Source organism: Suricata suricatta, chromosome 3 (assembly GCF_006229205.1).
Source record: "Suricata suricatta isolate VVHF042 chromosome 3, meerkat_22Aug2017_6uvM2_HiC, whole genome shotgun sequence".
NCBI classification, from domain to species: Eukaryota; Metazoa; Chordata; class Mammalia; order Carnivora; family Herpestidae; genus Suricata; species Suricata suricatta.
Genome location: NC_043702.1, coordinates 90996267 through 91022417, shown reverse-complemented (window position 1 = coordinate 91022417; position 26151 = coordinate 90996267). Strand labels below are relative to the sequence as shown.

Below are 26151 nucleotides of genomic sequence, written 5' to 3'. Positions count from 1 at the left end.
ACTCCCTAGTCCTTCATCCACAGGGCCCTGGGCCCTGGTAACCACCATCCTACATTCTATGTAAGTTGGACTACTCTACGTACCTTCAAATAAGTGTAATCTTACAGTATGCATCATTTTGTGACTGGCTTATTTCACTTAGCCTCAAGTCTTTAGGGCTAATCTGTGTTGTAGCATATATCAGAATTTTTTTTCCTTTTAGTGCTGAGTAATATTTGAGTGTGTATATATATCACATTTTGTGTATCCGTAATCTATGAATAGGCACTTGAGTTATTTCTACATTTTGGCTATTATGGATAAGCTGCTGTAAATAGGTATATTCAAGTATCTCTTTGGGTTCCTGCTTTTAATTTTTCTGGGTATATACCCATATGAGGAATCATTCTATGTTTAAATTTTTGAAGAATCACTGTACTATTTTCCATAATGGTTCTACTATTCACATTCTCATCAGTCATGCTCAGTGGTTCTCAGTTTCCCATATCCCTGCCAACACTTGTTATCTGTTTGGTTTTTTTTTTTTTTTTCTTTTTTTGGCTTGTTAAAATAGCCGTCCTAAGGGGTGTGAAGCCATATCTCATTGTGGTTTTGATTTACATTTCCCTGATAATTAGTCATGTTGACCACATCTTTTTATGTGCTTATTTTCCATTTGTGTATCTTTTTTGGTGTAATGTCTGTTCAAGTTCTTTTTTCACTTTTTAATCTGGTTGCTTGTTTTTTGTTGTTGATTTTGCTCATTTTTTAAAACCCTCACTTAATGTTTGCTTACCTGAAGACATCATCTCAGGCTTCGTGTAGGTTTAGTATGGAAAGTAAATCAGTGATATATATTGATCTTTCAAAGATAATAATAGTAATTTTTAAAATATATTAGAGTTTGGAGAAGAGAACATTCTTAATGGAATGACAGGATGGTATTTGAGGTAACTCTTCAGAAAAGTATCAGTCAGATATTGATAAAATGAAAGGAAACATTCCAGTTAGAGGAAACAGAAACATAGAGGACACAACTGATTTCACTGCAGATATACAGGAAGCAGTTCAGTGTGGTTTATTTATGGTTATTGGGAGTATACATTGGAACAGTTTGTGTGGAGAGGGAGAACATAGTTAGGCAGCAGCCATCAGTGCTTAAGATACAGATGTTCTTTTATTCAGCGAGGTATGGGATGTTAGCCCACAGTTATAATTGCTGAAATAAACACTGGTAGTATGGTTGCAACCACATAAAACTGGAGATGGAGTACTGATCAGTAGGGGATTAGCATTTGAAAAGGAGGCACAGAAAGCATACTTAGTGTAATCTTATTTGAGGTTATGGTGAGTACCCAGAGTATTTCTGGAAGAATAACCAAGAACTGCTGACTGATTTCACAGTATAGATGATGGCATGGGGAAAATGTTCACCTGTTTTGTTTTCTTTCTTCCAAGGCCATTAAAAAAAAGAGGAAAATATATTTTTAAAAACGTTTAGAGCTTAGAGATCACAGCTCTGGGTTCTTTCCAGTATTGAATACTGCTTCTGCATAACTACTTTTGATTTCAGGGATAGGGAGGTGGATGCAAGGTAAGAAGATGAGATGAAATTTTGTCATCTGAACAATAAATAGATTATGGGTTGGATTATTTTCTATTTTTTAATCTCTATCACTGGGAGATTTCTTGAGAATGTTCATAAAAATGAACATTCACAACTCTGCATATCCAGAGTTAAAATAAATGAGGCAAATGAATAATCCCTTTCATAAATTATTTTTAAAAAGTCATTAAAGGGGTGCCTGGGTGACTAGGTTGGTTAAGCATCAAACTTCGGCTAAGGTCACCATCTCACAGTTCGTAGGTTTGAGCTCCACACTGTCAGTGTGGAGCCTGCTTGTGATTCTCTCTCTCCCTCTCTCTCTCTGCCCCTCTCCTGCTTGCTCTCTCTCTCTGTCTCAAATAAATAAACTTAAGATAAAAACAAAATCATTAAATAAAAATACATTGAGGAGTGAATAGAACAGAAATTTTCAGTGGGCAAAATCACTAACTTGACCTTACATTTTTGTGAAGTTTGACCACAAATTTGTATAAAGGACTTGACAACAAAATGAGAAATTTTTATTTTTCATAGAAAGATATCATAGCCAGAGTAGGTGATTCTCTGTATTTCGTGACTCCTAAAATGTGTTACTGAATAAAAGAATACAAGAATTCGTTAATTAAGATACCTAAGTAAACCATGTGCTCAACTTTAACAGCACAAATACATGATGGCTGATTCCTTACTGTTTAGGGAATTTATCGAAGTTCATCTTTCCACACCAGTGGACTTAATGTTACCAGTTAATTAAAACAACCATTAAGTCTTGGAAACTTTTTAGGCAAAACTATTAATTTTTTTTGGTGTGTGTGTGTGTGATTTCAGCAAACGGCTTTTAATTTGTCAAGAATAGACAGGAAATTTGTGAATAATGGAAGTGTTTTGCTAACTGAAGGAAATTTGCTATTGTCCATTGTCATTAAAAAAGAGAGAAACACCTATAGTACAGATGTGACTTGCTAAACTTCAGGGAAATTTTTTCAAGTTTTTTTAAATAATGGATTTTTGTATTCTGAAGTTTTTCCTTTTTAATGGCAGTGATTCTTTTTCTTAGGTATGGGTTGCGGGAGTTTGTGGTGATTGCCCCTGCTGCAAACCATGATGCAGTTCTCAGTGAATCTAAGTGCAATCTGCTTCTGAGTTCTGTGTCCGTTGCTTTGGGAAACACTGGCTGGTAGGTGGACATTTTGGAAAATCTAGGCAATGAGTTAAAAACCATTTTTAATTATAATTTATGAAGGAGAATGGTTACTAAGTATTAGATTTCTCAAAAAATGATCATTAGGATTCCTACTTGTGTGTTAACTATGTTGGAATATCTTTGGGAAGGACAAACTCAAAACCTTTTGTGAGTGCATTTCTAAAGGGAAATTTAACTGAAATATTCAATAAATATTTGAAGTGAAGAGTAAGAAGTACTGTTCTTGTGTTTTACTTCCAAATCTTTAGTTTATTTAAATTTTGTTACAAATCTAATTTTAAAACTTGAAAATGAAGCATTGCCTCATTCAGCCTCATCTGAGAATGCCCATGTCAGGTGACTCAAATTTTTTGCTGCTCTGCATGTCTGCAAATGACTGAAAGTGCGAAGGGTATTGATTTTGGGGACTAGGTTTACTTGCAGAGATGCAAATCTGAATAATGAGTATTGGCTCTATTTTCAAATGATAAAGTAAAAACTATTTCACTACCAATGTTGGTTTACTTTGTATTTTCATACTTGTGAATCAAATTTTATTTGCCTCTGGAAGGCTAATATGATAGTGATACCAACAGGCCTGACCCCACAGAGGGTCCCACAGGACCAACCAAGAGGATCCTTGGATGGGTGCAGGATAGAAATCAAATATGAGCCAACAGGAGACGAAAGCAGAGACTATTAAAGGTGTAGAGAGAGTGCAAGTACAGACGGAGTGTCTGGGAGACTCAGGATAGAAGGGAGTCTTGTCTTTGCTTGGGGTCTGGGGATTTTTATTGAGGATTGTGGTCTGGTGTACATGTCCTCTCTGGCATCCAGGAACTGGTCAGAACAAAGAGGAGGGCCCAGGTGTTAGTCCTTGGAGCCAGAGGTCCTTGGTATGGAGATGTCTAGTGCTGGAGGTCTGAAATATGCATATGATAGCTTTGTCTGGTTATTCTCACCTAGTCCTTCCTTAGATGTCATCTGGTCTAGAGAAATCATTAACTCCTTTTCTCTTACAAGGAGTATATAAACTGTTTACATTCTGAAGCTTATGTAAAGTGAAGAGGAGGAGGAAAAGAATTAGCAGTGTCTCTGTTATAAATATAAGTCTAATGAATGATTCTTATTGTTTTTAAATATTTGAGATTAAAATAATGGGAAATTTTTTAGATTTAGGAATTACTCAATATTTAATGAACTTAAAATTTATGCCTGTTGAATTTTGTCCTACAGCCAGGTGCCACTCTTTGTGCAAATTCATCACAAATGGCGAAGAATGTATGTGGGTGAATGTCAGGGTCATGGTGTCCGAACTGATTTTGAAATGGTTCATCTTCGGAAAGTGCCAAATCAGTACACTCACTTATCAGGACTGCTGGATATCTTCAAATCAAAGATTGTGAGTTTGCATTGATATTATCATTCTTATCTGGGATCCAGATAAAAGAAGCAGTTTGGTTATTTTATTGAGTACTTAGAAACATTTTTCTATAATGTTAACAATGTAATTACTTGGTAAAAGATATAATTAATTACATAAATTGCTATGTATGTTTAAAGAAACAGTATCCAATTAGATTTTTAGTGTACTAATGCTAAAGAATAGCTAATCAAAGTAATTTTGTTGTTTGTTAACATTTATTTATTGTGTTATCTCTTTCTGCTCCTTCTCCTCTAATAGTAATACAGTTGACCCTTGAACATTGTGGGAGTTGGGACCCTGACACCCCACCTCCCACACGCACAGTCAGAAATCCACTTAAGGGGTGCCCGGGTGGCTCAGTTGGTTAAGCCTCTGACTTCGGCTCAGGTCATGATCTCACTTTCTTGAGTTCAAGCCCTGCGTCGGGCTCTGTGCTGACAGCTAGCTCGGAACCTGAAGCCTGCTGCCAATTCTGTGTCTCCCTCTCTCTCTCTGCTCCCCCCACTCATGCTCTGTCTCTGACTCAAAAATAAATAAAACATTAAAAAAAAAAATTAAGAAATCCACTTAAACTTTTGACTCCTCCAAACTTAATTACTAACATCCTGGTGTTGACGGGTAGCCTCACCAGTAACTTAAACACTTGATTAATATATATTTTGTGTATTATATGTCATTTAATTTATATAATTCATGTAAGAATATATCATATTCTTAAGTAAGCTGGAGAAAAAAATGTTATTAAGAAAATTGTAAGGGGCACCTGGGTGGCTCAGTCGGTTAAGCGTCCAACTTTGGCTTAGGTCATAATCTCACGGTTTGTGGTTTTAAGCCCCTCATCAGGCTCTGTTCCAACAGCTCACAGCCTGGAGTCTGCTTTGGATTCTGTCTCTCCTTCTCTCTCTGCCCCTCCCCCATTTGTGCTCTCTCTCTGTCTTTCAAAAATAAATGTTAAAATTTTTTTTTTTTAAAGGTAATTGTAAGGAAGAGAAAATACATTTATAGTACTAAACTGTAAAAACCTCATCTATAAGTGGACCTACACAGTTCAAACCTATGTTCAAGGGTCAGCTATTGCCATCCTTTTCAGATAAGTATGTTTGGGACTTTGACTATAAGCTCCTTGAGGTCTCAACACTTTGGATTCTAAATCGCCTCCCCCTCACCCCAAATATTCATTTTATTTTATTTTTAAAATGAATCTGGCTTATATTTTATGACAGCAGTAAGGGTAATTGGAATGTACTTAGTACATCCTTGGTATTTTATAAAAGACACTATCACAGAGATATAGAAGACTTGTTTGTACTACTCTGGGGAAAGAAAATTGGGGCTTAAGTTTGAGGAGCTGTTAAAGAGCAAAGTCATATGAGTAAATGGTGAATCGGGTCCTCAACTTTAGAGAAATAACCCTTTAATGTGCTTAAGTTGCATCTGTCTCATTGAAGTGATCCTACTTTATTAACAAATGGATATCAGGCATCTCTTAGTATGATACTTTGACTAGGATATATTATTACATATGCTGCATTCCTAACTTAACATAAGTCAAAACATCAGGGAGCCATCTCCTATTTCCAAAATGAGCCAAATTGTGCAAAGTTACTGGTCTAGACTCTAAAAAAAAGTCGGTATCTTGACTGGCAAAACAAAGATTGGGAGCTGATTAAAAAAATTTTTTTAAATATTTATTTTTTAAAAAGAGAGAGTGTGTGAACAGGGGAAGGGCAAAGAGAGGGAGACACAGAATTTGAAGCAGGCTCCAGGCTCTGAGTTGTCAGCACAGAGCCCCATGTGTGGGGCTTGGTCTCACAAACCATGAGATCATGACCTGAGCTGAAGTCAGACACTTAACCGACATAGTTACCCAGGCACCTCCAGATGTTCTTTGTATTTCATGGTTTTATACTATTCATGGTTGATTTGGGTATTTGTCTCTTTTAGAGCTACATTTATTTATGTTTAATGGAAATTTTCTTTGCAGGTTCATTTAGAATGAATGTTATATCAAAATTTTTAACTTTCTCTCCTCTCCTCTCATGCAGCTCTGTAATTTTTGATTGCTCCCTACCTGTAGAGAATTTCAGAATTAGGTCTTAAAATGGTGTTTGGAGCCTCTTGCTCTGGGGTGATTTAGGGATATTGTATACCTGGTCCTGGAATCACTGGATTGCTTGCTAAGGTCATGAGAGGGGTCCCTGACCCCCACCTTCCCATAGTAACTCTCCCCAGTCCATATATTCCAGCACTACTGTGCCAAGCAGGTATGCTCTGCTGCAGTGTCTGCCTTCAGCAGAGTCTTGCAGTGCACTCACTCTGGGCATGGTTGAACTTGTGGTTCCACCTAATGCAGTTTGTAATCCTAGGCTGTCACTGTCTACTTCAATACCTGGAACTCAGCAGGCATATGCCTTGAAACTTTGAATTTTCTGTACTGTAGTTTCTAGGGTCCACAAAGATATTTATGTCATATTTGATCCTAGCTATTTCTTTCTGGTTATCTCTCTATATTTATCTATGTTGCTATGTTACTAGAGCAGAAGTTATGTGTCAAGGCAACTTTGTTATGGTTTCTAGACTATTTGTACTTTATTATGGGTAAACAATCACTTAATATCTGGACTTGACTAAAATGTTTATTATTCCTAACCAGCCCGAATCTTACGTTGCGTGTCTATGACACAGCAGCCCAAAACTAAATTATCTTTTTTTGGGTAGCCACCTTATATTGTGACTTTAGATCGAGTTTGTATTCAGATAAAACTGCTACTGACATTTTTAGATGTTGTTGAACTGAATGTCTCTTATTCTTCCTGATCAGCAGTATCAGCAACACCTGGTAACTGGTTAAATATGCAAAATACCCTTGAATCTATATTTTCACATGTTCCCTAGGTGATTCATGTGTACATTTGAGTTCTATTCCACATTAATGTAGGTTAACCATTATTAAGGGAAGCTGAGCTCATAGGATGTTTGAATGATATTAATTTTCATGATTAAATAATTTTTTAATTTTTTTTTTTGAGAGAGAGAGAGAGTATGCGCTGGGTAGGGGCAGAGAGAATAGAGACATAAAATTCAAAGTAGGTTCCAGGCTCTGAGCTGTCAGCACAGAGCCCATGAACTATAAGATCATGACCTGAGCTGAAGTCAGACTCTTAACCGACTAAACCATGCAGGCTCCCCTAATTTTCATGATTTTTAATGAATGTAATGATGAATCTAAATTTTCTGTTAACTGATTGATTAATACAAACAATTTTGCATGAGTGACCATTTGTCTTAGTCTAAAACTCTGGTTAAATATTCAAGACTGGCTTTGAGTTTATTTTTATTTAAAAGAAAGAAAAGACATCTTCCTCAATTTTGGTCTTCTACTTTGTAATAGTTTCTCCTTATTTTAAAAAAATGGATGACATTTTCCCCCCACATTCATTATTACTGAACAGAATAGTAAGGAATTATATTTGTATAATTAAGATTGTTAAAAATATTTTGAAGGAGCATTTATTTTGTTTCCAGGTAGTTTAAACAGCTTCATATTTTTGTTGTTGTTTATTTACTTATTTTGAGGAGATCGTACACATAAGCAGAGAAGGGGCAGAGAGAGCCGGAGATTGAGAATCCCAGGCAAGCCCAACATAGGGTTAGATCTCAGGAACGGTGAGTTCATGACCTGAGCTTGACCTGAGCTGGACTCTTAACTGCCTGAGCCACCCAAGCACCCCAGACAACTTCAGGTTAATGTAATTTGCTCTCTGGCATTGTTTTAACAACACTTTATTTAAAGCTACACAATGTTGTCTTTGCATTTATTTCCTAGGGATGTCCTTTAACTCCTTTGCCTCCAGTTAGTATTGCTATTCGCTTTACCTATGTACTTCAGGATTGGCAGCAGTATTTTTGGCCTCAGCAACCTCCAGGTGAGATAATTTAGAGCTATATTTAACTTACTGAATGTAAATGGGAAAGAAAATATATTCAGAAATTAAACTTAACAGTATGTTTCAAGTGTTTTAAATTGGAAATATTTAGAATTCATTCTAAATGTAGGGTTGCTGATTTCATTGCCTTTATAATTTTTTCTCTTAAAAAAAGCTCTGAAGTTTGCTCTAGAGACAGCGTTACTCTATATGTGACAATCTCTCTTTGAAAGCTAATATTATTTATAAAGCATCCCCCTGCTGTGGAACATCATGTGCTGCAAATTAGTATGTAGTGAATGATTAAAGTGTCTGTTTTTAGAATATAATAACGGAAGCCACCCTCAGAAGCTGACAACCTTATGGAAAGTAGAGTTTGAAGAAGAGTGCTAAATAAGAAAAGCAGAAAAGAAAAAAACTGAGTATATACACATATACTTACAAAGAGCTCTAGAATATTCAACTTGCATTTGATGTAATTAAAATCAATTTGCCAACTTAGCCATAAGTGGTATATGCTGATAGACTGATTCATTTAGTAATCATTAATTATTAGCTTATAATAGCCCAAGTTGTATCTGGGTTGTATGTACAAACAAGACATTACCAAAGTTCTAGAAGAGTTCACCCCGGTGGTCATATAGCCTAATTAAGTGAGGATTTGGTTCCTAGGTGTTTCTCTCATATATAAGTGTAATTATATTCAAGTATATATTATAAGAAATTTAATACAAACTTATAAATAATTATAAGGATTTTACCAGCCTGAAAACATTTTCCAGTCTACTCTCTGCCAACGAGAAAAGTAAATTAGAATAAAACAATATTCTTTACTGTTTATTTTTGTTCCAGGTAGTTGGTTATTTGTAGATGGAAAGTTGGTAGTCTCGGGATGATATTAGAATTAATATAGTATATCCTCAGACTTTGGTAGTTATATATCTGCTAGTATCTTATTTATGTACTACAGAATAATTTGAAACTTTAATGTAACAATGAAAGAACTACATCTAAACTACAGCAAAGGGAAATAAAAGCTAAGCTGAGAGTCAAATTAGAAGAAAGATGCAAATATTTGTCTTGGTAAATCTCATTCTCAGACAACCATATCCTCTAGGCAATTTGTAGCCACTTGCCTAGGTGAAAGTTTCAATTCCTGCCTTCCTTTTCCTTTTTTTCAAAGGCTGCTCTATTATTAGTCAATTTTAAGCATTTCCCACGATGGTATAGTCTGTTGATGATATAAGAGAAAGCACAAGAGCCAGAATGTTAGCATTATCATTTTGATTGCCAGTAAGGCCTTTGTTAATGTTTTCTTAATGGGGACCAAAATATTTATCTTATTCCTCAGTGAATTGAAGGCCATATAAATTTTTATTATTTTCTACTATAAAGTGAAGGAAAGGATTTGAACAAGTAATATGGACCAGACATTGTGCTTGGCATTTTTATATGTTATTTGATGTAATTCTTGTTTATCCCTGAGACAGGTATTATCTTTCTTGGAGAACATGGTAATTTAGAAAACAGGTTAACCAGCCCAGTGTCACCGATGATAAAGTTTGCTTTCAAACATTGGTCAAACTCCAAATCCCATGGTTCTTTCATTCCATAGTGTTGCTTCTAAGTTTAATTGAATTAAAACTATTGTACAGTTATGGTACATAATTTTTAGCTTATTTATAAAATATCCTTATTTTACATTGTGGAGCTCTTAAAAATTCACATCTTGTAATAAAGCTAGTCATTGTGATCTTTATTATTATGAGTATTTGTTAGCTGGAAAAATGGAATGAAATTGACTTGAAAATTTACTGAATCAAGTAATTGAGCCATATTTAGTGGTTAATTCAGTTAGGTTATATAGGTAATTGTCAAGCATAATTTTGGCAAACCTGGGGAATATTCATAACTCAACAATAGACTTTAATTTGAGGAATTCCCAGTGTAGTGCAAATAATGAAAAGCAGCCATCTGAATTATTTCAAAGAGAAATAAGTCCTTTTGATGTCTTTTAGAAGTGTTTATTACTTCTTTAAGAGGGGTGGAGCTAAGGGGAGTGACTTACCCTTTAAATTCTCTTCTCATCTCAGATACTGTTTATAAAATAAAGGAAATTTTTGCTAAACTTCAAATATTTCCATGTACTATCAACTGAAATAAAAATTTATTAATGATAACTAATTTGTTCTACAGAAATTATTGACAGCAAAACTGATGAATGTAGGTTGGTGATTAAATTTTTTAATACTTGGAGTTTTAATTCTTTTAGATGATATTAATCACCTTCATAGAAGATGCAAAAAAAATTACCAGATTAATGTTCTCTAAAGCAGTATTTAAGGAATATTTCAGAAGGGTAAAATGTAGAATGGATGACTTGAATGAAGCACTGTATAAATAGGAATTAAATGTGTTCTTTCATTTTAACATTCTAGGAGGAGGTCTTTAGACTGCTCTCTTACTTTACATATGTGCTCTTGATATAGAACATTTAAATCTGTGATCTTTCAAAGAGCTAACTTAACTAAATTAAATACTTATTTCTTAATTTTTTGCTGAGTAATGGAAAATTATTTCTTTTATTTAGATATAGATGCTCTTGTAGGAGGAGAAGTTGGAGGCCTGGAGTTTGGCAAGTTACCATTTGGTGCCTGTGAAGATCCTATAAGGTGGAATTTTCAATTTATCATTTGAATTATGAGACTTTGTTCTCTATATACTGATTTTACTGTGCTTTGTAATACTGTAGCCTTTTGGAAAAAGTGTAGTATCAGAAACAGCTCTATATCTAACAGTCTGTCCATCTGCTTTGGAGTCTGGGTGGCTCAGTTGGCTAAGCGTCCAACTCTTGATTTCAGCTGAGGTCATGATCTTATGGTTTGTGGGTTCAAGCCCTACATTGGGCCTGTGCTGACAGTGTCGAATCTGCTTGGGATTCTTTCTCTCCCCCTCCTCTGCTTGCTTGCAGAAAATAAATAAACTTAAAAAAATATTTTTAACAAACAAAAGAGGCTTTAAAATAATACATAGGAGGGGCCAGTGGCGCAATGGATAATGCATCTGACTACGGATCAGAAGATTCTAAAATAATACATAAAATGTGTATAATACTATTTATTGATTATTCCTTATAGAAGTGATTCTTGGCCTGCTTTTTGGTAAACATTTTATATATTGAAAAGCACAGAGAATGTCATATATAACAAAGTTTCATGTATTCATCACTGAGAATTAACAAGTGTTTACATTTTTCCTGACCACTTTTTCCAGGTGTACAAATTAAAACTTAAGTAAGAGATACAAAGGTAACTCTTAGGTTACCCAACTGGTTTTCTAGAAGAGCCACTGAAATTTAAGAAAATTTACGTAAGAAAATGTAAGGCTCAGAAAACTTAATCATTGAGAGCAAAATATTTGGAAAATATAAACAGAACTAATTTAGAAACTGTTTTATTTGTTTAGTTAAACTGTATGGTTAGTTAAAAAATATATACACATACATACTTTTTTTGGGGGGATATCTAGAATGTGTTTATTGGGATGGCTTCCCACTAATCTTGATTCAATGTGCTTTTAGTGCTGCATGGCTAAAGATGGTGGTAATTTTATAGCATTGTGGGCACTTCATGTCTGTGAAGTAGGAACTGGAGCTCTGCACCAGGTGCATCTTCTTGTGCTTCCTCTTTTCTTCTCGCAGGAAGGGATTGAGGAGATTCTTCCTGAGGGGCATGTTGTTGTGGGGAGACTGTCACGTCTGCAAAGGCGCATACATACATTGTTACTACTCTCACATAGAGCTAGAAATAATAATACTTTTCATTTAAAATCCCTCACGAGAGAAGATAAAATGATCTTTTGTAATTGATACTTATTGTATGTGCCAAGCACTATGCTGAATTAGGAAGATACAGAAGTAAATAAAACAGTTTCTGGTTTCTTGGCATTTATAGTCTGATTGAAGGAAATAGACAAAATAATCACCTAAATAAACATACAACTACAGACTGTGAAGGAAATGGACAAGATGTAATAACAGTGAAATAAGGAACTAGTTTGGATTGGGATGCCATCAGGAAAGTGTTCTCAAAGGACGCATCTCAGGGAGGATTTAGCTGGCAGAGAAGAGAATGGCCATTCTGGGTGGAGTGAAGAGCTTGTGTAAAGGGCCTTGATGCAGGAGAGTTTGGCCGGTTTACTGGAGGAAACTCCAGTTTCCTGGGAAACTATGCCATTATAGCATAGTGAGCAAAGGAGAAATGGTATATTTGTGGTCCTGCAACAGGTTCATTTAGATTTTGCTTAGAGAAAATTTTAGGGAGAGAGAATAAAATTGACTTGATCATGGAAATGTGAAGGAATTATTTATTAAATATTTCTTCTTAATTTTAAATCTGATGACAAATCATCAGAGAAACAGATGATTGAAGAAGAATACAAAATAATTTGGAAATAAGTAAGATGGTATATATGATAGACAATTTAAATTACATGGTGACTAGCAAATGCTGTGGGCACTATTCTTTTGCAAAAGCATGGTGGAAAAAGTGGAAGAGGAAATGAGGCCTTTTTTTCGGTGTCCTCTCCCTGTCAGAGAAATTGTTTTACAGTTAAGGGAAAGGAGAAGACATAGTCATAAAAAGCTTAGGAACTGAATCTGAGGCTAATGTCCAAAATTATTTCATAGCTTATTTCATAGCTTTCATTCATGTCCTCTAATATCATATACTATCTAGTCATTTTTTACCTTAAAATTTTATTATCAAAGTAATAAATTTATGCTCAGTAAAATTTAAGATACATGCTTAAGAAAAAAGCAGAAATCATATGTTTACCAGTCAGGTTTCTAAGTGGTAAACTGTAGTCGTTAACTCTGCCTAATTCAAGCAAAAAATCAACTTACTGAAGAAGTATTTGATAACACAGAGGTTTAATTGGGATGCTTAGAGGACTCAGCTTAGGAAATAGGCTCGAGCCCAGCGTGGCTTGTTGTCCAGTTATTAACTTGGGGTTACACTACATAGTTGTGAAGTGCTGGCCCTGTTACCACAGTGATTCTACAATATAGAGTCCAGACAGGAGTTGTCAGTCAGCTGAGCATCACTAAAGATCAGAGAAATAAAAGTAATTGACTCTTCTGACTTCTTTACTCTCCAAACTTGACTCTGCAGGAAGTGGGTTCAGAATCTAGACAGGAATAAAAAGACTCACTAAATTCATAATCCCACTACTTACAAGTGGTCATTGATGGCAGCTTGGTCTCTGCAAGACCATTCTCAGGTTCACTGATTGCTAGGAGGACTCACACCATTTTTCGTGCTCATGGCTATGGTGTATTACATTGAAAAGATACAATACAAAAATCAGCAAAGGAACAAGGCACCTAGGGTGGGGTCCAGAGCAAGCCAGGGACAAGCTTCCTTTCCCACTGTAGTCACATAGGACACACTTAATTCTTCTAGCACTGAATTGTGACAACATGTGTGAAAAGCTGTCTACCAGGGAAGTAGATTAGAGGCTCAGTGCATGGTGTGTTTATTTGGGGATAAACATGTACCATGAGGAAAGGAGGTGTTCAGCATAAACCTTAGATTTGCACCCGTATTTTAGGGTAAGTGAGTCACTTCTCTCAAGGATTGATAGGAACCCTTCTAAAATTCAAGTTCCCAGATGCCAAGCCAAGGGAAAACCTTGCAGGTACTCCTTTTCTAAGTATTAGGCCTGCTTTTATAACTTGCTTTTGCATAGTATGTTTGTATATTTTATAAATATATGTCATTCCTTTATATTTTTTTGTGGCTTGTATTCTTTATAATTTACGTGAAAACTTTTTAAAACCATATATATATATATATGAAGAGGTCAGCAAACCATGACTGGCACATCAGATCTGACCAGTAGCCTGTTTGTGTATAGCCAATGAACTAAGAATAGTTTTTACATTTTTAGGGTTTTTAAAGAAAAAATAAGAATATAACAGAGACTACATGGTTCCAAAAGCCTACACTTATTTTCCCCGTGGTCCTTTGTAGAAAAAGTTTGGTAACTTCTGATCTATAACATGTTTTTTCATAATTGAAATAGAATTCATGTACTGTAAAATTCACTATATAAAGTATACAAATCTGTGGCATGTAGTATTTTGTGTAATCATCTCTTTCTAATTCCACAGCACTTTTTTCACCCCAAAAAGAGACACTTCACTTCTTAACTGTCATCCCCCCAATCTTCCCAGGCCCTCCAGCTCTAGGCAAATGTAGTCTACCTTGCCTGTTCTGGACATTGCATACAAACTGTGTTCTGCAGATACGGCCTTTAGTGTCTGACTTCTTTCACTGAGCAAAATGTTTTTAAGGTTCTCCACATTATAGCATGAGTCAGTATTTCATTGCTTTTTATTGGTGTATAATATGTCATTGTATGGGTGAAAATACATTTTTTATCCATTGAACAGCTAATAGATATTTGGGTTATTTATATTTTTGGCTATTATATATAGCATGTGGGTTTTTTTTTTATGTTTGTTTTGAGAGAGAGAGAGAGAGAGAGAGAGAATCCCAAGCTGACACCGTACTGTCGTGGTACTTGAACCCACCAACTGTGAAATCATGATCTGAGCTCAGGTCAAGAGTTGGATGCTTAGCCAGCTAAACCACCCAGGTGCCCCTAGCATGGTTTTGGTTTTTATTTATTTTTGAGAGAGAGAGAGCATGAATAGGGAGAAGGGTAGATAGAGGAAGACACAGATTCCAAACAGGCTCCAGGCTCTGAGCTGCCAGCACAAAGCCCGACACGAGGCTGGAACTCACAGATGACGGATGAACTGAGCCCAAGTTGGACACTAAACTGACTGAACTACTCATGTGCCTCTAGTGTGTGTGTTTAATATCTGTAAGATAGTAACTTCATATCAGTGTGCTAAACTATTTGTCTCCTGTTTTACTGTATTATAAGTAGCACCACTTTTAACATAATTATATGTGCATTTCTGGTTATTTACTTAGAATACATTTTTAGAAATAGAATTGCTGAGTCAGACGATATACATACAATATCAGAGCTTTTGGATGTATTTTATGTTTTGTTTATTTTAGTGAACTCCATTTAGCAACTACATGGCCTCACCTGACTGAAGGTATCATTGTGGATAATGATGTTTATTCGTAAGTATGTTAAGAGTATTATATTTATTCAGTAAAATAAATTAACTATCAAGTGGTTAGCAAGTTCCTTTTTCTTTATATCAACTTCTGATGAAGTTAGTTGATTTTTCTACTTTTAAAGATAGCTTTTTAGACTGATTAAATATATTAGAGATGTGTTTTAAGCTGCTGACTTTCGGGATGTTATCTTTAGCTCAGGGATAATGAACAATCTTTTTTTAATATAAAGTTTATATGAAGTTTTTATTTTAATTCCAAGTATCCTACAGTGTTATAATAGTTTCAAGTGTACAGCATAGTAATTCAACACTTCCATACATGACCTATGCCCATCACAAATCTACTTCTTAATTCCCATTGCCTATCTAACCCCTCCCACCCAAACAGTCTGTCTTATTTTGTTTTAGCAAGGGTGTCTCTAAGAAGATCCTTGAAGCAGGGATTCGGATAATTCTTTTGAATTTTTTTAGCTAGTTAGAAGCATTTCCTGATATACTTTAAGAAATAATGGTCATTAGAATGTGTGGGAGTAATATTTGATTAAATGTCATAAGTAACAAAACATGTCAGTCATGTACTCTTGTGCAATGGAAGCAACTAAAAAAATTATAGCAAATATTGTCTAGGAAGAATGTGGAGAAAGAGGAACTCGATATTAGTACTTTCTCATGCATGATGCAAACAGAACTAGGACACTTTTTTTGTTGTAATTGAACTAGCTGTGCTTGTTTATGATAAAAGTAACATGAGCTTTCTTAATTAGAGAAGTTACATGGATATAGAGAAGAAAATAAGGACTACATGGAAACCTATTACTTAAAAAATAGGGTTTTTTTTAAAAAATGGAGTTATAATTGATATGTAACATTATATTAGTTTCAAATGTACAGAAGAATGATTTTGTATTTGGGAGTATATCTTCTTAAAGTTTAAATTTACATCAATTTGCTTTATTTATTTATTGTAATACTTTACTTTCTTATGCCAGTAAATATAGATCTATGTTGCTATTTTTAAAATTGCTGCATAAGCACTTTCTACAATGGCCAAATCATAGAAAGAGCCTAAATGTCCATCACCTGATAAATGGATCAAGAAGATGTGGTTTATATATACATTGGAGTATTACATGGCAATGAGAAAGAATGAAATATGGCCATTTGTAGCAAAGTGGATGGACCTTGAGGGTGTCAAGCTAAGTGAAATAAGTCAGGCAGGCAGAGAAGGACAGATACCATATGTTTGCCCTCATAGGTCTAACAGGAGGAACCTAACAGAGGACAATGGGGAGAAGGGGGAAAGAGAGTTGGGGAAAGAGAGGGACACAAATCATGAGAGACTATTGAATACTGAAAATGAACTGAGGGCTGAAGGGGGAGGGGGAGGGAGAAAGGGGGGGTGATGGTCCTGGAGGGGGGCACTTGTGGGGAGAAGCACTGTATGTTATATGGAAACCAATCTGACAATAAACTATTATAAAAAATGCTGCCTAATATTCTATTAAGTGGATGCCCAATAATCTATTTAGTTGAGAAAATAGGGTGCTTTTGATCTTGTGCAAATTTTTGTAGTCTTTGTTTTTACTATTGTTACAAAAAACTAATGAAGGTGACTGTGCATACTTGCTTGTTTCTTATTTCTTTTTTAGTATTCCTAAAATTAATTATTTTATTAGATTATCAGTATATATTGCCTGTTCAGAATAATTTTTATATGTGTGCTTTGATTATTCTGTTTTACACTTGATCTTAGCCAAAAGACCAAGAGCGATGGTTGATTTTTCTGTTTTGATTGTGGTTTTTCCTTTTGTGCTTTTTTTGTCTATAAACTTTGATTTCTTAAGATTATGTATTTTTAAAAACTTATCCAAATTACTTTATGCATCTGAGTAACAGTAAGTTTAAGGGAGGCAAGATGGATTGCTTGTCCTTTTATATAATTAATTAGACGACATTTTGATAAATTGATGAGTAGCAGATTGTCATAATTAGGATCTTTTGTTTGTTGTTTTGCATTTAGTGATTTGGATCCTATTCAGGCTCCGCATTGGTCTGTTAGAGTTCGAAAAGCTGATAATCCTCAGTGTTTGCTAGGTAAGACATACTTATATTACTTTCTTGAATTTATGTTCTTTCCCCCAACAATCTGCCTGTCTTCTGGATTAGGAAGACTGAATGTATTCTTTATACTTTATTTCACCTATCAAAAGGGTAGGGTACATTTTTGTTTTCTTTGTGATGTTGGTTAATACCACAGAAAAAGAAATCTTTCCCAACAGTAATAAACCCTAGTTACTCTTGAATAGCATGAGCAGGATTTCTTTCTCATCTTTTAGTTTTAACCAGTCTGCACTGGAGAGTGCTTGGGAGTTTTGTCATGATCTGAGTTTTATTCTTCTAATGGTGTTGCGTCATTCCCTTTTTTCCTCTTGTAGCAGTTTCCATCTTTCATTCTTGTTAGTGTACCACTTTCTGCCATTTGTCATCTTCTGGACCTGTGGTATATGATGGGAGGAATACTGATTTTGACAGTCTAATTAGAGCCTCTCCATAGAGTTGGACCACATCTGCAAACCTGTCCTCTAATAGAGGAAAAGAAGTGTAAATAATACTGTACTTCTCATAGGGTCATTTGAAAATCATGTAAAATATTAGTAATCCTCTGAAAAATGTTGATTTGACATTGGGATAATACTACTGTATCCCATGTCTGGCATTATCTTTCTTTTCTCATTATCTCTTTGGTGAAATCTTCTCAACTCATCTCCTCAGTGTGTCTTTGCATTTTTTTCTCTCTCTTATATTTAGTACACATGAAAATATTTTCTCCATTTCCATGTTCATCCAAGCCATTTCACTCCATATAATCTGATATATTATCATTCAACAAAGGGGAGTTACTAAATATTTATTGATGACAGTGATGATGCATTTATCTAAAGCATCATTTTCTTGGGTTCTTTAAAATTAATCCTATGTTAGGAGTGCCTGGGTGGCTTAGTTGTTTAAGTGTCTGACTTTGGCTCAGGTCACAATTTCACAGTTCATGAGTTTGGATTCTGGGTCTTCCTCTCTCTCTGTTCCTCCCTTGCTCGCCTGCTCTATCTCTCTCTGACTCTCTCAAAAATAAATAAAGATTGCATTGTCTTTCTCTCTAGAAGGGTGGCAGTTAGGGTGGCACTATGTGCATATAGTAATAACTGTTGTTACTTCTACAACTCAGTGAAAACAACTCAGAACAGATATGATCTGTCTTATTCAAGTACATAGTGCATAATATTTTTAGGGACAATTCCTTTTCCTTTCATTCTAGAAAGAATTTTAAGGAAAAAATTTTTCTTTTATATCCAAGAACACGTAGAGAAAGGAAGAACAAGACTACCTTTGAAATAGGGTTAATTTTTGCCTTTGGTGGAAAAACTGAATAGTTTATTTCTCTCTCGTATCTTAGTTCTAGCTTTTGTGGAAAGATATATACTTTAATTTGTAGGACTGATTTCTTCTAGTTAAGTGTCAAAAATGAATAACATTTTTTCTGTGTAGGTGATTTTGTCACTGAATTTTTTAAAATTTGCCGTCGAAAGGAGTCAACTGATGAGATTCTTGGAAGATCCACATTTGAGGAAGAAGGGAGAGGTGACCTACTTTCTTTTTTCTTTTTTTTAAGTTACTTTCAAAGTCTAACCCTTTTTTCTTGGTGCATTTTCCAGCAACTTTTCATCTATTTTCACATTTGAATGAAGTTGGAAAAGTAAGTTTTGATGGACTAGACTGCTACCATTTTTCTCCAGGTTATGCCCTGAGCCTAACACATTAAGCACTTTTAATAAGTTCTTTCTTCCAAAAATGTAAGATATTTTGAAAAGCAGGGTTTTTAAAGGTATATATTTGAACTTCTGGGGAGAAATGATTTGTGCTATACCGTTGTCAATCATGGATGCATATAAAGCTGAATATGTATATTAAAATTTTAGAACTCTGAGACAATGTAACACCAGTGAAAAGAGTGACTAAAATATTTTATACAATCAACAGTTTGCTCATCACTTTTACTTGCTAAGATTGGTAATATAATGTATATTCGTTTCTATTCTTTTTACAGAAATTGCTGATATAACTCATGCTTTGTCAAAATTGACAGAGCCAGCACCAGTTCCAATTCATAAATTATCAGTTTCAAATATGGTACATACTGCAAAGAAGAAAATACGAAAACATAGAGGTGTAGAAGAGTCACCGCTGAATAATGATGTCCTCAATACTATTCTCTTGGTAACTAAATACAGTATCTTTGCATGTCTGTGTGCATACTCATTTCTTCATTATCTGTTTAGTCCCCTCTATATGGCAAGCAGGCAAGCACAGGATTGGGAATATAAAATGAGTAAAACAAAGTCCAAATTCGGAGAATTCCCACCAGTTTAGTGAGAGGAAAGAAAGTAAACTGTAGTTATTATGCCATGTTGCATGGGAGAAGCCTGGCAAAGTGGCTGTGAGAACACAGCAGAGGATGTATCTTTCTCTATCTGGGCAATGAGAATCAGGGCATTTGAGTCACATCTTGAAGAGAAGAAGGTTGTAGAAAGAGAGAAACAACAGAGACGTGTGAAAGCATATTGAACAGTTTGATGTATCATAGGGTGCTTTTCAGGGAGTGACCAGGGACATAGCTGGAGAGATAGCAGGTAACCTGCCATGCTGAAACACTGGGCTTTATCTTGCAGTTTCCTGCTATTTTAAGCAGAAGATCAATATCAGAGTTATATTTTTGAAAACTTCCTTTCACAAAAGTCTAGGGAACTTCTTAGTAAGTACTAGAAGGAGCTAAGGTGTAGAGTGGTGGAACAGGCCCAGCCTGGGAACCACATACACCAGGGTTTAATCCTGACTTACTATATAATTTTGAAGAAGTCATTTCATTTCAGTTTGTCATCTATTAATGAGGCTAATAAAACCCTGTGAGGTTGCTGGGAAGATTAAAGGACCTTCTGTTACACTGCCTGGCGTATAATAGGCCTCTGAAAAATGATAGCTTTTCTTACTTGAATTGTAGTTATAATCGTACTTCTGGCTATTTCTGCATTAAGACAGTCTTGGGAACAAGCTTTGAGTAATGCAGTGAAAAGAATGCAGGACTTGGAAATGATGTTAATCTCATTCCTGCTATTAATCTGATAAGACTTTGTTTTTTAATAAATTTTTATTTATGCATTTTATTTGTTTTTGAGAGACAGAGAGAGACAGCACAAGCAGGGGAGGGTCAGAGAGAGAGGGAGATACAGAATCTGAAGCAGGCTCCAGGCTCTGGGCTAGCTGTCAGCAAGAGCCTGACATGGGGCTCGAACCCATAAACCATGAGACCATGACCTGAGCCAGAACCGGATGCTTAACCGACTGAACCACCCAGGCGCCCCATCTGATAAGACTCCTAACCATATTTTCAGTTTGTGTATCTGTAGGAAGTGGGCATTAATGCGCAGAGGTATTAGATTAGGATATTGTTTGCAGATGTACCTGGTAGTGAGGGTTGGTTCATAGTAGTTCCTTTAAATTAAAAAAAAATGTCTTGAGCATGTTCTGTAATATGTGGTGACATATGCATAGTACAAGGAATCACAAGTTGGCAGTACCGCAAAACACTTGGGAGGGACAGTGTAAAACACTGAAAAGTAAAAGGACTGAAAATAAATTTTTGCACATAAGGCCCCTTCTTAAGAATATTTCCTCAGAGATTTTTATTCTAGTTATTTAGCTTGTCTGTCACATGTACTGGTTTTTTTGGTTTGTTTTTTTTTTACCACCCCTACACATGAACAGAAACCACATTAAAAGGATAAACTGGTCATTGACAGGTTTAGCAGCTTCTGACTTTCAAGGAGTATCTTGTAAAATTATGATGTTAAATATCATAGTCTTAATATTTCATATATGAAAACCCCTGGATGATACAAGTTCATGATACCTCATGAATATATGATGTTTCAAATTTTTCTTTTATGTTTTGTTTTTAATTCTTTTAGAGAGATTTAATGATCTTGGATCATAGTGAAGAGATTTTGGTTTTCAGTTTGGTTTACAAATCAAGGTGGTTACATTTAAGAAAACTCTCTGATTTCTAAAATTGGCTAATCACTGAAACTGAATTTTCAAGGAAAAACAAAAAATATTTGATGTAGTGTAGAACCACTGGCCAGTACAATACAAACATTTCCATTTTTAACAGAAAAACCATTGCACAATAAAATAGTGTTTATATGAGTTATAAACAAAATAGAAAATTTGGTTGAAATGTGTTTTTTTTTTCTTCTAAGTTCTTATTCCCTGATGCTGCTTCTGAGAAACCATTAGATGGAAGTTCTTCAACAGATAATAATAATCCTCTATCAGAGAGTGAAGAATATGTAAGTTGGTAGAGTTTAATTTTAAAATACTTAAAATGTATTAAATTTCTAGAGGTTGCTTTATTGCCAGTTTGGTAGCATGAGGATCATTTTATTATTTTATTAATTTAATTTTTAACTTTTATTTTATTTTTTTATTTTTTTTCATAATATTTTATTGTCAAATTGTTTTCCATACAACACCCAGTGCTCTTCCCCATAAGTGCCCTCCACCATCACCACCACCTCTTTTCCCCCCTCCCCCTTCCCCTTCAACTCTCAGTTCATTTTCAGCATTCAATAGTCTCTCAAGTTTTACGTCCCTCTCTCTCCCCAACTCTCTCTCCCTCCTCTGCTCCCCCTGGTTCTACATTAGGTCTCTCCTGTTTTCCTGCTAGACCTATAGAGTGAGCAAGCAGGGAGGCTCAGAGAGAGAGAGAATATCCCAAGAAGGCTCCATGTTGTCAGCACAGAACCTGACATGGGTCATTATCTCATAAACCATGAAATCATGACCAGAGATGAAATCAAGAATTGGGCACTTAACAGACTGACCATCCAGACATGCTGGATCTTTTTATTTTAAAAATCACCTTAGGAAAATTTGAGTAGAGATCATGGCCTCCATTCAGATTATGACCCATTACATTGGCCATTGATCTATATTTTGGGTAGTAAGAGCTTTTCTGGAAACAATGAAAAAATAAGTATATTGTGCATGATTGTAGGATTTCCCTCATTTTAGACTTCTTGCAAATTTACCAAATTGATGTTTTACAACAGTTTCTTCTTTGTCTTTCAAAACTAGACAGTGAGTGGAAAACTAATGAAATAAACTGTGTAAAATGAAGTAAAATTTTCATGTGTTCCTTATCCAAGTCTTGGATAAATTGAGAAATGAGATGTTTGAGGGACAGATATAAACTATTTTCAGTAGTTACTCTTGGGAAGTAGATTGCATGAAACGAGGAAAAACAGAAGCTTTATATTTTTAATTCTGATTTTGTGTCTTTGGTTTTATTAATAAGTTTATATTCATTTATAATTAAAATATTTTTAAAACAACATGTTTGGATTATATCATGAAGATTCCACAGAAGAAATTGAAGTTCTGACTTCGGTTCACTAAACTATAGCCTCATTTTGTTGTTCCTTGTAGACATGTTAAAAAAAACATTTAGGCAGTAATGTAATAGACATTTGATAAAAACTAGTTGGATAGGATACGTTAATTTTAGTATTAAAATCTCTCTCCAGTTCTTGATATACCTGCACGTATGTTATTAACAAGTTTTTCTTTGTTTCTATTTTGTTAAATTCAGAATCTCTACAATCAGTTCAAATCTGCACCATCTGACAGTTTAACATATAAATTGGCTTTGTGTCTTTGTATGATCAATTTCTACCATGGAGGATTGAAAGGGGTGGCACACCTCTGGCAGGAATTTGTTCTTGAAATGCGTTTCAGATGGGAAAACAACTTTCTCATTCCAGGGTAATAATTTCCATTTCTGTTTGTGTATGTAGATTTTTTTGTTTGTTAGTGGAATTATACTTTACACGTCAATTCTCCTCTTCTAGGAAGTCTGCCCTAAGAAAGTGGTAAGAAACTTAGAACATAATTTATATTCACAGGTATTTATTGTGGCAGATTTATAATCGGAGGAGAAAGGTGAAGTAACCTAAGTACCAAACATAAAAAAATAGTGTAAATCATAATATATGTCTACAATGGAAAGTTATGAATCTATTACCAGTTTTTTTTCCCAAGAATCTACTAACATAGAAAATGATCATAATATTTGCAGGAAAGTAGAATATAGTGTTTTGTATACTAAGTGCTTTCAGTTTGCTGATCTATATTTATAGAAAAATAATTGAGAAGAAATAAAGCCAAATGTTAACAGAAGTTACCTGGGTGTGAAATTATGTTTTTATGTTGTTCTTTATACATTTGTGGATTTTCTAAATCTTCTATAGTGAACATACATTTTTATAGTTGAAGACAAAACATTCTTAGAGTTCACAAGTTCAGATATTGAACATTGCTTGTAAGTTTTTTATGAAATTTATGTTGACATTTCACTTAATAAAATAGCTACTGTATATTTCGATATTGCATAGGTTACTGCTCATCTACACATACTAAAGCAGAATTATGATATGAGTAATATGAAATGGTGATTGAGGCAAAAATATTTATACCTATGTCAGTTTGCTAGTCTCGGCTTAGCTGGATTATCTCTTGACTGATTACTGGGAACCTAGTGGTTTAGAAGAGGCAGTTTTATCTCCCCATGGCAAAGCGAGGTAGAGCTCAGTAGTTTTTTTTATATTGAGAATGATAATTGTGAACTGAATATATAATCTAATCTGTTTTGTATAGTGGGAAACACTGTATGCTAGTTACTTCCTGAGGTGGATTTAGAGACATTTTAAGTTTCTATTAGCTTGAGAGCTATTCCTGGTTTGCCATTATGTTTTGAAAAATAAATTCGCTATTGGTGGACTAGGAGGTTAAAACAAATTTTGATCTTTTAGTCTTACTTGCTCCATTTCAATGATCTTACCTGTTTGAATCTAGTTTTGATTTCTTATCATTATGGCTAAAATTTATAGTAGCATAAGAAATTTGCATACCTGAAGCCATTTTACTAAAACTAACTTCTCCCACTACTTTATTTGATAGATTAGCAAGTGGACCCCCAGACCTAAGATGTTGTTTACTTCATCAGAAACTACAGGTAAAGACTTCTGAATGACAGTATCTAAATATGGTCTTAATTGGAGCTTATTCTAATACTAAACATAATAATGGATTATACACTATTCTCATCATGCTGCTTTAGGTTACTTACAGTCACTTTCATTCACAAGAAAGTCCAGGGAAGGGATAGGAAGGCAAAGTAAATATTGAAGAAGTGGATAGGTTTTTGTTTAACTGTAATTAATTTAAATGTAAATGTTGTTTCTGTTTTCTTAAGATGTTAAATTGCTGTATTGAAAGAAAGAAGGCCCGAGATGAGGGGAGAAAGACAAATACTTCAGATATGTATCCAGGGGATGCTGGAAAAGCTGGAGACCAGCTGGGGCCAGATAATCTAAAAGATACTGATAAGGAAAAGGGAGAGGTTGGAAAATCTTGGGATTCTTGGAGTGACAGTGAAGAAGAATTTTTTGAATGCCTAAGCGATACTGAAGAACTTAAAGGAAACGGACAAGAAAGTGGCAAGAAAGGAGGACCCAGGGAGATGGCAAATTTAAAACCGGAAGGACGACTACATCAGCATGGAAAACTCACATTGCTACATAATGGAGAACCGCTCTATATTCCAGTGACCCAGGTAGGAAATGCACTGGCTCTTTAAGTTTTGGTTGTTTTTATTTTGTTGTTCATATCTTCAACCTAGTAGGAAATGATTGCTGTGGGTAGGAGCAATTCTTTAAACAATCTTTGTTCAAAGATCTAAGATTTGAAATTCAAATTAACTATTGGGGCTTTCAGGTCATTCCCATTTCTGAAATTGAGAAATATTTTGAAGTTTAGGTAGATAGTAGTTCCTTATGGAAAGGTAATTGGTTATTTCTTGAACTATGTGGTGAGAATAGAAGTTCAAAAATATAGTTTGAAGCCATTTTACACTGTTATTAAGTAGAACAGAAACAACACAACGCCTAAGGAAGAGCAATAGTTTTTTGAGTTGTTTTTGCATAAATAACATGTGAATACATTTTATTGTGAAAAATCCAGTCTAGAAGTAAAAGCCACTGCCTATTAATTCAATTTTCATCTCTAGAAGTAACCACTATTATTGGTTACAATTTCTTATACCTGATGTACACATATATGCATACATATGATACAAATTTTTGTGGATTTTTTGTTTTTAAATCTGTGCATTAAACCATTTTTTGTTTAACTTACTATGTTTTGGAGATCTTTCCATGTCAGTACATGTGGACCCACTTAATTTCTTTTTAATTGCTGTGTAATATTCCATGCATTGAGGAGCCATAGTTTATTTAACCATTTCCTTCTTGATGCATAGTAGACGTTACTGCTAATTTTTGCTATTACAGTGCTACAGTACAAATTCTCGTAGTTTCTCACATATTGTGTGGTCACATTTGAGTGTTTCTTAAGGAAGAAAATAAGAAATGGAATTGCTAGTTAAGCAGATATACAAGTTACAAAACTGCTCTTCAAAACGGCTACATCTATTTTATACTTTAGTCACTGGTGAATGTATAGGAATAAGGAAATCCTGCTCTCAGTTTTCCTTTCTCCCTTTCTTCCTTGCACAAGTATTTATTGAGTATCTAATATATGCCAATTACCATTCTAGAACTTGAGAATTTAGCGGTAAACTTGACAGTAAGGTTTCTTGCACTCGTGGTAGTTACATTCGTACTTAATTTTTTTTATAAACAGTTGGCATTATCAGTCATATAAATTTTAGACAATATGGCCAAATTGTTGGCCATCTTT

General features: G+C 34.8%; 1 protein-coding gene across 3 annotated transcripts in view; it reads left to right on the top strand.

The window, feature by feature from the left end:
- The window catches only part of RAB3GAP1 (RAB3 GTPase activating protein catalytic subunit 1), a 99767-nt gene that overhangs the window by 39511 nt on the left and 34105 nt on the right, over nucleotides 1–26151 (top strand). For all 3 annotated transcript variants that reach the window (XR_003906695.1, XM_029934670.1, XM_029934669.1), the window contains exons 6-17: nucleotides 2643–2762; nucleotides 4005–4170; nucleotides 8021–8120; nucleotides 10711–10792; nucleotides 15215–15283; nucleotides 17303–17376; nucleotides 18826–18918; nucleotides 19385–19554; nucleotides 21594–21683; nucleotides 22985–23157; nucleotides 24352–24406; nucleotides 24647–25006. Coding sequence is in view for 2 of the 3 variants with exons in the window: in XM_029934670.1 (XP_029790530.1) it covers nucleotides 2643–2762; nucleotides 4005–4170; nucleotides 8021–8120; nucleotides 10711–10792; nucleotides 15215–15283; nucleotides 17303–17376; nucleotides 18826–18918; nucleotides 19385–19554; nucleotides 21594–21683; nucleotides 22985–23157; nucleotides 24352–24406; nucleotides 24647–25006 (1552 nt within the window). In the remaining variant the exon portion in view is untranslated. The remainder of the gene's footprint in view (nucleotides 1–2642; nucleotides 2763–4004; nucleotides 4171–8020; nucleotides 8121–10710; nucleotides 10793–15214; nucleotides 15284–17302; nucleotides 17377–18825; nucleotides 18919–19384; nucleotides 19555–21593; nucleotides 21684–22984; nucleotides 23158–24351; nucleotides 24407–24646; nucleotides 25007–26151) is intronic.